The sequence below is a fragment of the Cucumis melo genome, chromosome 8 (assembly GCF_025177605.1).
Source record: "Cucumis melo cultivar AY chromosome 8, USDA_Cmelo_AY_1.0, whole genome shotgun sequence".
NCBI lineage: Eukaryota > Viridiplantae > Streptophyta > Magnoliopsida > Cucurbitales > Cucurbitaceae > Cucumis > Cucumis melo.
In genome coordinates this window covers 29,581,552-29,596,512 of record NC_066864.1, presented here as the reverse complement: position 1 = coordinate 29,596,512, position 14,961 = coordinate 29,581,552, and the positions used below count along the sequence as shown (strand labels likewise).

General features: G+C 31.4%; 1 protein-coding gene across 1 annotated transcript; it reads right to left on the bottom strand.

The window, feature by feature from the left end:
• Positions 1-10,213: 10,213 nt before the first annotated feature.
• On the bottom strand, positions 10,214-13,216 carry LOC103502445 (probable calcium-binding protein CML49). Its single transcript, XM_008466379.2, has 5 exons — positions 12,638-13,216; positions 11,584-11,630; positions 11,322-11,497; positions 11,168-11,186; positions 10,214-10,518 (listed from the first exon to the last, which is right to left on the bottom strand). The coding sequence occupies exons 1-5, from the start codon at positions 13,164-13,166 to the stop codon at positions 10,414-10,416; spliced, it is 876 nt and encodes a 291-aa protein (XP_008464601.1). The 5' UTR covers positions 13,167-13,216; the 3' UTR covers positions 10,214-10,413.
• Positions 13,217-14,961: the final 1,745 nt, after the last annotated feature.

The following is a 14,961-nucleotide window of genomic DNA, read 5'->3' as shown; positions in this document are numbered from 1 at the left end:
CAAGATCATAGTATTTTATTTTCACTAATAAGTCCTTAATAACCACTTTATTGAATTGCATATAATTTAAACTGCAAACTACAAGTTTTAGGACATAAATTCCAACATGCTCAATCTTCCAAATTTTTCACTAAAGCTAAGTTTAAACTACAGAGGCTACCATAACTGTAGGATAGTCCAAACAAACTAACCATAAATAACTTCAATATTTACAACCTACCAACCCCTTCCAACATACTTTACAAGCTACTAACACTTCAAACTACTAACAAATTCAAAACTAAGTTTGCACTAGAGAGGCTATCATAACTGCAGGATAGCCATAAGAAATCAACCACAAATTACTTTAATCTTTACAAGCTACCTAACAGTTCTAAAAAACAAAACTACTAAGAAATAAACAACTAAGTTTCATCTAAATGCTACCATAACTACAGGATAGCCAAAACAAATCTCAACCACAAATTACAAAAACTTTAAAACAATTACAGCCCCCACCCCTCAAATATTGAAATCATTACATTTCCTTCCTCAAATTCAATACAACCCCTCCCCTCCCCCTCTCAAATTTTCAATATCAATCACAATCTCAAATTCAATCTAAAATTAATTCTTAAATTCTAAAAACAATTTAAATTCAAATTCAATATTAAAACCTAAAACTAATTCAAACTAAATCCTAAAACTAATTTAAAATCTAAATCCTAAAACTAATTTTAATTCTAATTCTAAATCCTAAATCTAAGCATAAACCAAAACTAAAACTAACTCAAAACTAAACCAAAACTTACCGGACTTAAGAGGGCGGCGGCAGGCGACAATGAACGACGACAATGGAACGACGACGAGCATAGGTAAGCACAGCAGACTTTTCTTCTCTTCTTCTTAATATCCCTCAATCTCTCTTTTTTTTTCTTCTCTTTCGGTTCTGAGATTTACAAAACTGGAGGGGAGTTTTTATAAGAAACTTCCGATGCATCACGAAAACATTGAACAAACCCCCATTTTTTCGATGTCATTGGTAATGTGTCGAGAATAAACCCCCTATGCCTAACATATTATTAATGGCATCAGGACAACTTGTTCACGTTCCCAACACCATGCAATAAGCGTTATGGGGAACGAAATATATTATTTAATTGTTTTCTTTTCTCCGACGTTGTATGGCATTATGTTAGGATCGGATTCCATTTTGTCGATGTTCTCGTGTGTGGCATGGAAAAAGGTGGAGTAATTAAACGATAATTTCATTTTTCTCAATGTCAAATAGATAGACGTCGACATTATGGAAGCTAGTCTCGACATTTTTCTACAATGCATCGGGGAAAATGAAACTATTATTTAAATGTTCTACCTTCTCCGACATATAGGTGTTAGTCGTCAAAGATGGTTTAGTCTTCTTCGATGTCAATAACAATATGTCGGGAATGATTTATGTTCCCGACGTATCCTTGACAGCATCGTGGGAGACCTTTCCCCCAACATTTTTTCTGACGATTTTTTATATGTCGAGAGAGTTCTGATTTCTTATAGTGCTGTCTATATCAGACTTGTTATAATTGTTGTATGGTTTGGGCCACACTTCTTGTTTATATAGAGATTGTTCATATTTTTTATGTGTTGTATATTCCATGTTTAGTTCAGTTTTAGTTTTAGCAGAGTCAGCATGTATTGTTAGAAGAAGAGCGATATCTGTTGGCTTCACGTCATCTCTTAGACTTAGAGTAAGTGGTCGAGGAGGGAGTGTGACAGTTTGGTATTAAAGCGAGGTTAGTTCTTCGAGAACAGAGCAGTTAGCTGTTGAGAATAGTACGAGTAAAGTTAGTTCTTTAGGGACTAAAGAGTTGTGCAGAGTATATATCTAAGGAACTGCCTTAGAAAGCTAAAGAAAGTACAATTCGACCCGCATGCACTAACCTGTGACTCAGATCCTACCTGCCACACATCTGGTCTTTCTCATGTCTATGTACCCACTTCACATGACCCGACCTAATCCAGCCCCCTATTTAACTAGCCTTCCTAAAGCATTCCTGCTTGGTGGATTGGGCTAGGTCAACCTGATTTTTGGTGTTTTTTGACTCATTCAGCATTTTCTAAAGCGATTCTGCACTATCTATACAATTGGTTAGTAGAGAATGCAATTAAATAAAATTCAATTGTAGGTTAAATTAAATATGAGATATTTAATTTTAGTAATTAAGTAATTGAAGAGTTACTTAATTATTCTATTTAAGTAAATTTAATTAAGTTTGATTTAATTGAATTAGTTGAAGTAAAATTGGAGAGGTTCATTTAAATATGTTTTGAAGAAAATAGTTAATTAAATTATATTTAATTAATTATTAATATAAATAATTATTTACTAATTAATTAAATAAATTATAGTGGTTTTTTCAAAAATAGAAAAAAATTGAGAAACTATTTATACTCCATAGAACAAAATTACAAAAAAACTAAATTTATTACACTTGATTTCTTTATGAAGTGTAAATATTTTATCAAATTTTCTACATTTTACAATTTTTCTTTTCTTATTTATTTAATTTAATTTAAATGGTATATTAAATGGAATGTAACTCCCCTATATGGGGTCGAAGTTATTTGTTACATGGTCTTCTCCCAAATTTTCCTCTCTCCTTAATTAATAATCTGAAAAAGAGAATATGTGATAGATATAGAAACAATAGTTGTAGTCTTCTCTTAGTGAAAATTTTCGAAAAGATTTCAAATGGTGGTATTCGTGACTCCAAATTTGGAGTTTGAAGATTTTAATTCCAGTAATTCCTAAAAAAAAAACCTACTTAGCCATTTATTTTTTTATATAATTTTTTCAATATATTGGATGTTTCAATTTTTCAATTAAATTTGAGTTTATGGTTCTGTAAAATTATTCTGCTGTGTAAGCAAAAATAAACGTCACTAATATTGTGGATGACACTTATTATTATGATTTTCATTTTTTTACGTGAAAAAAGTTGAAATCTTGACCAAACTTCATAAACAAAAATATAAGCTTTTAAAATGTTAATTTCATAAATATAATGAAACACCAAATATTTATGGTCTGTGTAAAAAAATCAAAAAGCCCATTGAATCGGTAGAAATTTTTCATAAATTTCATATTTGTCCTTGATATTGCGGACAATTCGTCATTTCTATTTCTTCTTCTTCTTCTATTTTTATTTTTATTCTAGATTTCTTAAGCTCTTTCTTCTTCTATTTTTATTTTTATTCTAGATTTCTTCGGCTCCTCCATTCATCTTCTTTTGGGTAAATAAAATACCAATTTCTTCCAAGATTTTCTATCTTCTATTTTTATTCATCTCCTTTTTCTTTCTTTCTTTCTTCATCTTCTCTTTGTTTCTTACAGCTTCTCCTCCAGAATATCAAGATTGTTTAAATATCATTTTGATATGATCTAAAGATCGTTTAGATTTGAAGCATTTCCTACACGATCATGTATCATCCCTTACATGATCATGTATAATTCCTTACATGATTACATATCATGATTGTTTAGAAGAAGAATTACACGAAATATTTTTTCCATCTTTAAAAAGAACTACACGATGGTGTATCATTTCCTAGACGGTCGTGTATCATTTCCTACACGATCACATATCATGATCGTTTAGAGTAGAAGAATTACATGAAGAATTTTTCCCATCCTTAAGAAAAACTACACGATCACATATCATTGCCTGGATGATCGGGTATCATCTCCTACAAGATCGCATATCATGATCGTTTAGAAAAAGAATTACACAAAGCATGTTTTCCATTGTTAAAAAGAATTACATGATCGTGTATCATTTCCTAGACGATCGTGTATCTACACGATCACGTATCATGATCGTTTAGAAGAAAAATCTCATACGTGCTTGTGGCCAGTGTTGATATACCTACACTGTGAGGCCCAGATTGAAAATAGGAAGTCTTGTTGAAGAAGAAAGGCGCCGAGGAGTGGGATGATCCTTCTAAAATAAAAGGAATGATTATTCTAAAGATAAAGTTCAAAGGAAAGAAGGAAGTTGTGTTTGAAAGAAGGCGATGAAGGAAGTGTCACGGCAAAGGAGTTCTATTGCAAGGAGAGTTAGGCGTTCTGGTGAAGTAACGCGAAGTGAAGTCAGAAAAGAAGTGGGCAATTGTGGTCTGTTACGAGAAAGAAAAGGCGAGGAAGGAAAGATGGAAAAAAAAAGAATTTGGCTTACCGAGAAAGAGTAGGCAAGGAAGAGTTTAGTTTCTAAAGAAGGTAAGGTTTGTGTCCCGAGGGAATATCTAATATGGAGTTAATAGTAAAGCTTAAGTGTCGAGTTTGGATTTGGTTGCATGGTGCGGTAAAGCGGTAAAGTGACACGTGTAAAGTGGTAATTCAGAACTAGCTGGTAAAGAAATTAACTGGTCCAAAGCATTAGTATAAATAAGGGTGGAGGCCTTAAGTGAAGTACTGTTATTTGGAGGTTTTGCCAAAAGAGTGCAAGGAGTTGATTGTGCTGAGGAAGTACTAGGCGAGAAGAGGCGTTTGGGGAAGAAGAGGATCAAACATTTTCATGAGTGAATTTCTTAAACTAAACAGTCCTAAGTGAGTGGCTTTCTTAAACTAAACACGCCTGCGTGGGTGACTTGTAAACTAAACGTTTTGTAATGTTTTCTTAATAGATTATTTCTGAGTCACGTTATGTATAATGTGTTCTATATCTCTTTATGTTATTATTGTTGTTGTTGTTTGAAAAAAGAAAACTATTACTTTCTATGTGCTGATTGTGATGAATGCATGCAAACCATTAGTCTTATACCTATCAAAAAAGTGGTGATTATATGGTGTGCACATAATGTGAATGGCATCGTCCGAACAGTTGATGTAACAAGAAATGAATCAGAAAACTTTCTAGATGTTGTGGATGGAGTGAACATCACAGTAGCTCAATCGCAAGATACTGGTGAGAGTGAATCGTAGTAGGCTTAGCGAGGGGGAGATTTCTATAATTTATGAATTGAGGCGTCGAAAGGCGCTTTTGAGAAATGAAAATGAATATGTGTCTGACTTGTATTCCCAAAAAGGTTTTCCAAAATTTTCACTCACAAAGTATTTGACTTATGTGTTTAAGTTTTCTTTCCTCAGGTGTTGAGGCTAAGTAAGGAAAGGTAAGAAGGATTATGACGCAAGAAAGCTGATCAAGTTATCCGTCTTCGAATGGTTTAAAGTTATTACATGTAAGGAGCGAGTTGCATCCCAGTTCTGTGTGTGGGATGAGTCTTGTCATCAAGATGGATTGCTAGGCAATCAAGGAGGATAAGAAAGGGGTCCTTACACTCCTAAACACTTTGATGTGAAGAGTAGCAATCTAGTGGATGAAGGAAAGCGGGGAGTTTAGAGCTTAAGTTTTATTTTTGTGCCTTGCGTGAAAAGAAATGTAATTGTAAAGTATTGGATCAAGTAATAAGATCAAAGTTGTGTTCTCTATTTTCTTTCCGTTGTGGTAGGTTATGTATCTCTGTTGTGCTTATCGCTAAGTAGCTAAAGAGTTTAAGCGTTGAAGATTAGGCGATTAAGCTAAGTTGGTTGTTCAAGTGTTTTCCGCTGCATTGAGTTGTAAAGATCTCCTGAGTTCAAGGTGGAGCTTTGTGTTGAAGATTGGCAAGAAAAGTTTCACTATTAGACGTTCAACTCGTTATCTCTCGAAGAAGTACACATTGGGTGTCTAGGCTGCACGCCTCCTTCTGATCGCATAAAATGGCTAGTGAGGCAGGGCGTGACATACACGATCGTGTATCATTTCCTACATGATCGATACACGATTGCGTATCATATTCATTTAGCAAAAAAAAAAAAAGAATTACACGAGCACGTGTGATCAATTAATCGAGCGTTGATTGTAGCATTTTTTATATTTTCCATTGTGAGCCTATAGACTTTTTCTGTTTTCGAAATTGTTTTATATAGTGTAAATATTTTACCAGTTTTTTATATTTTTTAAACACTCACCTTTTAAAAACTACTTGTTTTTAGTTTTGAAAACTTTGACTTGATTTTTTATGAAAAAATTGGTAGAAAATAGACAACAAAAAAAAAGAATTTGTAAACTTCGTATTGAAATTAAAACAAAAAAAAAAACCATATAGTTATCACAAGAGATAGTTGAGGTAAAAATGAGAAAATTTGAACAATAAGACGTATGAAAAGATGAATCTTACTGAAATTTCAAGGCACCTGATCATAGTCAAAGCAAAGCTCTAATTGATCACCACCAACAACCAGTGATCAAAGTGAGGTGGATAATCATCTTCTCGTCTAGACTTATCTCCCACCATGTAAAAATCAAAGAGAGGTGGATAATCGAAGTTTTTACCTCAACACTTCCTCCCTTCCGGTACCGCTTCTTCTAAACCGTGCCATTCAGGCACTGTCCACAGTCAAAATACAGCACGCGTCTTCCAACCTATGATGCACCACAATACTCTTCAAAAACAAAGCTGCACAAAAAAATAGCTTCAAAGACACCTAATGAACATATTGGAGCAAAGGTCCGAATAGTTTGTGCCTATTATCATAAAACTAAAGTTTTACCTCCTATACCCTCTCTCTATATAAAAATTTTCAAGTTTCTCAAATATGAAAGATCAATAATCACGTTCAGCCCTATCATAACCTCAAAATCTTGTGTCAACTAAAGAGAAGGTCGACATGTATGAGAAGATGAGTCTACTATTGATTATTAGGTTAAGTTATAAAAATGTAGTAATTCTACTTTGAATGTCGTGTCAAATATTGTTTACTCATCAGCTCTCCTCTTCCTTATACATTACTTTATTCCAACAAAGGAAAATCAAAACAAACCATCAAATATATACAAAATCATTACCAACCGAAATAATATGGAATCATAACTTAACCACTTTGAACCAATTAATTGGTTCAAAGTGGTTAAGTTATGATTCCATATTGAACAACGTTGTTGAATTGCAACATTGAATTGGGCCAATAAATGACCAAAAATTGACCAACAAACTGTTTTGGCGTCCGTTTCACTTTAAAAACTAGGGTCAACTAGAAGAATAGCAATTTTAAAATTGTCATTTTGAAAAATAGTAAAAACGTTTTTTTTTTTCAAAAATGGCAAAATGAAAAAAAAAATAGAATAAATAAGAATTAACCCCAAAGTACCCCTATATACATAGAACATAAGCTACTTTCTTAAGCTAAAATAAAATAAATACACATTAATAAATGTTAAAATATAATTACAGCTACTTACTTGTCTAATGAAAATTAGAACCCTTCATCTCCATTTTTGTTTTTCGATTCTCAATCCTCCATTTTACGATTCTCCATCTTCCTTCTTCTCCATTTTTCATTTTTCTTTTTTGATCTCATCTTCTTCAAACGCCAATGTCCACCCTTATCTTCTTCTTCCATCTTCAAACGTCAATCTCATCTTCTTCAAGCAGACAAACCCTAATCTTTCCATCAAGAAGAAGAATATAAACATTTGAAGCACATAAATATTATCTTCACTTTTCTTTTTCATCTTTGATTTTCAAGTCTAAAACCTGCAATCACGCTTGGGGTGGAAGAACAAAAACCTTCATTTGGAATAACAAAACCCTAAATTCAAAGAAGATACAAATGTTGCATCTTCTTTGTCTCTGGGAAATTTTAGCTAATTTTTTAAAAAAATATATTTATATTATTTAATTAATAAAATGTAGATGAAATTTGGGAGATTTTATCTAAAAACAGAATATCTTAGAATACTTTGTTGGAAAAAATTAAAATTTTAAAAATGAATTAAGAAAACTAATTTTAATTTCCAAATAAAAATTTAAATTTTAAAAATAAATTAAAATCTAATACAAAGCTAGTTTTAATTTTCAAATTATTAAGGGTCGAAAGATTTAAGGTTATTTTGAAATTAAAAAAAAAAGTAAAGATTTAGCCAATAAAATAATAATATCGTTATTTTGAAATAAAGAAATGAAGAAAGTTGTTAAAATCTTCAACAAAATTGTTAAATTCCGAGATATTATGAAGAGCTTATGATAGGGGTTGTATACGTTATTAACAAGTAGAAATTAATTACATACTCATAGGTACAGATTACAAATTAATTACACTAGATAGATTGAAATAATTACAGTTTGTGAATTGGAGTATTTTTGTATTGTATGAAATACCATGCATGTGTGACACTTCCGAAATCATGTTAGTTGGTACGTTATTTTTTCAATCACATGAATATCTATATATAGACGTCAAATCAATATTAATAGAAATTATAATTTAATTAATATTATTCAGTCAAATGAACATGTTTTGGTTTAAAAGTCTTTCTAAACATTCCATTTTGCAAATCAATATCCATCCTGCTTTTTGCAAATTACTATTCAAATGGAAGTTTCAATTTCATCTTCAACTTCATATACATCTTCAAGAAGAATATAAACCTTTGAAGCACGTAAAGACTATCTTCATTTTCCTCTTCCATCTATGATTTTCAAGTCTACAACCTACAATCACGCTTGGGGAGGAAGAAAAAAAACCCTTCAGTTATAAGAACAAAGATACAAAAGTTGCATTTCTTTGTCGGGAAATTTTAGTTGATTTTCTTAATTATTATAATTATTTAATTAATAAAATGTAGATGGAATTTGGGAGATTTTATTTAAAAAAACATAATATCTTAGACTATTCTATTCGAAAATAATTAAAATTTTAAAAATAAATTAAGATCTTAATATGAAAACTAATTTTAATTTTCAAATAAAAATTCAAATTTTAAAAATAAATTAAGATGTAATACAAAAACTAATTTTATTTTCAAATTATTAAGCGTCAAAAGATTCAAAGTTATTTTGAAATAAAAAATGTGAAGAATTAGCCAATAAAAATTAATAATAATATGGTTATTTTGAAATAAAAAATGAATAAAATTATTAAAATCTTCAACAAAATTGTTAAATTTCGAGATATTAGGAAAATGTTATGATAGGGGTTGTATACGTTATTAATACGTCGAAATTAATTACGGACTCATAAGTGCATATCACAAATTAATTACACTAAATAGACTTTTAAAAGAAATAATTACAGTTTGCGAATGTGAGTATTTTTGTATTGTATGAAATACCATGCATGTATGGCACTCCCAAAATCGTGTTAGTTGGTACATTATTTCTTTAATCACATGAACATCCAATTATAGACGTCAAATCAATATTAATAGAAATATATGTTTTGGTTTAAAAGTCTTTCTAAACACAATTGATTATATATATATATATATATATATAGTATGTATACACAATGCTATATTTTTAGAATAAGTTAATTTGAATTGGTTATATATTATAGTTTGCGAATGTGAGTGTTGTGGTATTATATGAAATGTCATGCATATGTGGCACTCCCAAAATCATGTTAGTTGGTACGTTATTTCTTCAATCACATGAACATTTAATTATAGACGTCAAATCAATATTGATAGAAATTATAATTTAATTAATGTTATTCAGTCAGGTGAACATGTTTACAATTGATTATATATATATATATATATATATAAACACAATGTTTCTGTAAAATAAGTTAATTTAAATTTAATAAGAAACAAATAAGCAAGTTCTCATTTAAACAAAAAGGCATAAAAAAAATGATAAAAGAAAATAATATTTTGGTTATATTAGAATTAATAAGATTGAACAAAGTCGTTAAGATGTTGAATCAATTAATTGAGTCCCAAGATCTTAAGAAGAAGTTGTGATATGAGTTGCTATATCTTTATCACGTTGAAAAATAATTAAAAACTCATAAATGTATAATATAGATTAATTACATTGTATAAACGAAATAACTACGATTCAAAAATATGGATATTTTGGTATCTTATAAAATACCATAGACTATGTCATTTGCTAGAAATCAAAAAGAAAAAGCTATATCCCTTATTATTCCTAAAAACTAACGACCATGGGCTCAATTATTTGCTATTAAGCTACAAAAGAAGCTAAAAGAAAAAAAAGGATTTTCTTCTTTTGAAAACTGAAGTTGTCCAAATGACAATTATTTGCAGAAATCAACCCAGAACCACTTGCAATTGAACTGTCCAAACTTCATCCACAATATTTATCATATAAAGCAGAAGAGGATACATTACATATATGATTCAACGACCTAACTTTTACTGTCAAATGCCAAATTGGAAATCCAGGAGGAGAAACAGGTAAACAGTTGAGATATTCATAGAACTATCATTGAATACTTAAGATACATAATTTATACAAAGAACATAACTTATAACATTGATAAGGATGAGGCTACATTAATAGATTCTAACATAAAGGAAATCAAAAGAAAAGGCCAAAGAAAACTCAAGCTTTACACTGAACAAACGTGCTCGAACCAAGGCTTACTCCTCAGGCAATGAGAAATGGTAAGACAGTCAACATGAAAGCCTCATAACTGAAGGTTGCAGAACCAGAGTATGTAGTGTCCTTTTCCTTGAATTTTTCGGTCAATCCCTGTAAAATATTACATCAAAATCACTTCAGTTTTAGTCTATTCTTTCTCCCCATTGCAAACAAAATGTTTCTGGAATTCATAAAAATCAAAACAGTTCCGTTGCTGGAGAATTGAGTTAAAGGTTCATACAAGGAGCTTAAACTATCAGTGTGTGAAAAACGGAGGGGAGAAAAAAATGAAAATAACAACAGCAATATCTCATATAGTGAAATTGGATTATAAGTAACTACTTGGCAGCAACAGAAGTCAAACTGGGTGTAGCAGACGTTGGCGCATTCATAGTTATCAACATGAGTGGAACAGAATGAAGACAACTAGGAAAATGTGTCCAGGCATGTTTGGTGAGTGATTCTAAAACTGTTAAATCACTTTTGTCGTTTTTAATTTAAAATCATTATGAGACATGCTTTTAATGATTCAAAACCAATATTGATGAAATGAAAATTGTGTGTACAAGCATAAAATTAAATATTTAACTAATTTTAAGTTACTAAAGGTGCATGAAAAAAGAGATTTTAACCATTTCAAAATTACTTCTAAGTACAAATTGCAGAATAATCATTTAGCTTCAAAAATGATGTCATTGCCTCTAAACAGTACATGTTTCAATATACGAAAAAAAATGCAAACATAGTCAGAAACACACACCTTGACTGTAAGACAACACCTGCATTTGCAAAATGAAAAAGAAAAAAACAGTGATTAATGACAAGTGAAAACTTAACATTTAAACCATAACTCAAAACCTCTCATTATAAAAAAAGTACCACCATAAAGTCAAGGGTAAAGAAGACAAACGTACTCGATAAAATTATCGTATTCAATGGCCTTGCTTTTCCCACCACTTTTGTCAAACTTAGACACCAGCAAGTCCAAGACCATTGGTGAGACTGCAAAGCCCAAACTCAAAAGTGCATCTCGCAACTCATTGGAATCAATTTTTCCACTTCTGTCTGAATCAAACCTCTCGAAAATACCCTGAAAAAGATTCAACAAATATTCAGTTTAAACGAATTACACCAAATAATAATGTTGGCTAAAATAATAATAAGTCTTCAACTTACCCTCCAGCTCTGAAGTCCATAAAACAGAGAAATGAACTCCTTAGGTCCTGTTTTTCAGAAATAAAATACACAAGACAACGTCAAAAGAAAAGGTATAAAACATGATTTTCAGATTAAGGTCGCTGCAGCCAAATACATAAATCAATGATGATAATATGGTTTGAACAAAATGAAGAATTAACAATTTAACTTTAGCTCTAATTTGAAGCATAAACGTCACTGTTTTACATCATTTCAAAAAATACTTACAAGCTTCTGAGTTTTGAAAAGTCAATAACTTTAGTCTTTAACCACAAGTTTGAAAATAGTGAAATTTGTACAACCACCACGACTAATATATCCAATTAGCAGGTTTGCAATTTGACCAGACAAATTTTAAAAAAAAACATAAAATAACTTCACACGGAGGTAATCCTTGTACAGACAGATTAAAAAGAAAAAGAAAAATAGGAACTATATGGATGAATGTGATGGTATCTTCTAGTAAGTTCTATACGAATATATGAGAATTTGAATACCTCATAGTCATAGGTATGATTTGTGAGCATCGTGAACTAATCAGCTAACAGTAACAAGAAATAATCATAATCACTAATAAGGCACATTGCAGTTCTTTGCAATTATACGTCAAATTAGCATATAGCTTCAACTGGAATTTATATGTACTCGTCTCTTGAGTCGAAGATTAAAATCGTACTATTCTATGCAGTTATATGAAAATTCTCTTCAAAGTTTTGACAAATGACAGTGAAGGGCACTGTTCCAATCCGTTCAAGTTATAATCAGACATTTATCTCTGAAAGCTTCTAATTCATTTTTCGAATAAAATCAGTTGAAACTAAGAGTAGTAGATGCCCCGATCATGATTGCTCCTGCCCCCATTAACCTAACTGTTTGTCTTTTTGTTCTGGGCCCTCCAGATTCCTACAGATTCCCCTTTTTTTTTCTTTTACCATCATTACTGTTGTTTATTTCAGAAACTTAAAGAAAACCACAAGAAATTTCTTATTTACAGAGAAAACAAAAAGGACAATAGAGGGAAAAGTGAGATTACCGATCTTCCTGGTATTCGTGTTGGTGAAATGGTACATGAGAAGATGAACAGTTCTGATGCTAAACTTCTGATTATACGATGACAGAACACCTTGCAACTCCTTATCATCAATAAACCCACTCCCATCCTGATCGGCTACTTGAAAACAAGCAACGATGCTCGGATCAGTACCAGGCGGAAAAGCCGATGGCAAGAGTGAAGCAAAAGGGTTTCCATAAGCAGAAGGAGGTGGATAACCATGACCACCACCAGCTGCTCCGCCGTAGGACTGATGACCACCACCGGCACCGCCGTAAGACTGATTAGGCTTGTCCTTGGGCGGTTTTTCGCCCTGAGCTGAGTACGGTGCGGACGGTCCGCCATATGGCGCGGCCACCGGAGCGTAGGGCTGCTGAGTCTGGGACTGTGGATGGCCGTAGGCTGAAGAATTGTAAGGCTGAGCAGTCGGTGGTGGAGCTCCGTAGCCACCGGTGCCGCCGTAGCCGTAGCCGTAACCGTAACCGGAAGGTTGATTTGGGTAACCTGACATTTTCAGAAAAAAGTTGAAATTACTGATTCCAAGTTGTAAATAATGTGATCTGAAACGACTTGGAAGGGTTTATATATGAATGGATTTGTGTGAAACTGGACAAATTGAAGAATATTTACGGAAATGCCATGGCCTATCATTGATGCTAAATTACCAATAGGGACATGGTTTCTCATTATTTTACTAGAAAGTATAAAAATATTCTTAAAGCAGAAGAAATGGATTTTGTTTTGCTTTTCTGTTAATAATTGCAATTACCTCTTTTTCTTCTAATTATGGAACATTTTTAAAATCAGCAAAATACCAAAATTCATTTCAGCTAAAACTTTTTTCACTCTTTTTATTTCTTGCTTCTACCTAATCAATTCTTCCCATCAACGGTATTGTTCTTTTTACTACCCAAAACCTTCCATTTCTTTCTTGCTTCTTTGTTTCTGCCTAATCAATTCTATTTTTCCTACCCAAAACCTTCTTTCACATTACTCGGCCACATCAAAATGTCATCACTCTCTTTCTTTCTTGCTTCTATCTAATCAATTCTTCTACCTCTCATGGACGGTATTGTTTCTCCTACTTCTTTCTTATTTTCCTATTTTTCCTACTTCTTTCTTATTTTCCTATTTTTCCTACTTCTTTCTTATTTTCCTCTTCCCAACTTTTCCGCCTAATTTACAAAAAAATAGTTGGGAATTTGACAAAATAAAATATAGATAAGATTTTGTGATTGGGAAGGTTTAAATAATTTTTTTTGAAAAGATAAAAAAAAATTAATTTGGAAGATTAACAAAGTAAATTAGGGAAGATTTGTGAAGGTTTGAATAATATTTTGAAGGGATAAAAAAATTAAATAAGATTTGTGAATATTTGAAAATTTGTAGAATCTTAATCCTATTTTTTATTCGCTAGAGATTGACGAAACAGTTTTAGAGAGTGTAAAAGAATGTGATATTTTTGAAAACGAAAAGAATGCTACCTATTTCACATGAAAGAGGAGGAAGATGTGAGATGTGAGATAATTTTTCTTTTTATTTTTTTAATTTTAAAATGCTTTGTTACAATTAAAGTAATAAACAATAACCCACCCATACTTGGTTTATGCGATGTTTCTTCTTTTCACAAGTTTTATTTTCTTTTTAAATCTCAATCATATATTTTTATTTTCACTAAATTTAAAATTTTCTCACACTATCATATTTTTAATTATCTTTTTATAATTATTTAAGTGCGATCATACTAATTGATTATGTTTGGTGGTGTCTATTTATATTCTGAAGACTTGCCTCCAAATTTGTAATCAAAATTCAAAATCTAAATGAAAAATACTTGTAAATTGTTTGAAAATCACATATAATCCACTATATTTGTCATTATCATTATTGCTTACAATATTGTTACTTAGTTGGAGAATTATGAATCTACCACATTTACTGTTTACTATATTTGTATAGAAAATAATATAGGAAAAACCTACGAGTTGAAAATCTTACCCTGTTTCTAAAGAGTTTGATTGAACTGCTACACACACTGTCTAAGGTTAGAATGCATTTTGCTTGTCTGATTTTAGTTATGGGAATGGTAATCCTTCTAGGCACTCACCATTGTGTACTTAATGATTTTTTTCAAATGATATGATCACCAAGATGAGGCTGTTAAAATGGTGGTTGAATTTATGAGTCTATTTTCAATCCGTCAAGAGGATTGACATCTCATTTTGTTTAGTGATATAATTCCTTCTATTCTAACCATACTTTTTTTTTTCAATGTTTTAGAATTGCCTCTAGCATTTGCTCATTCT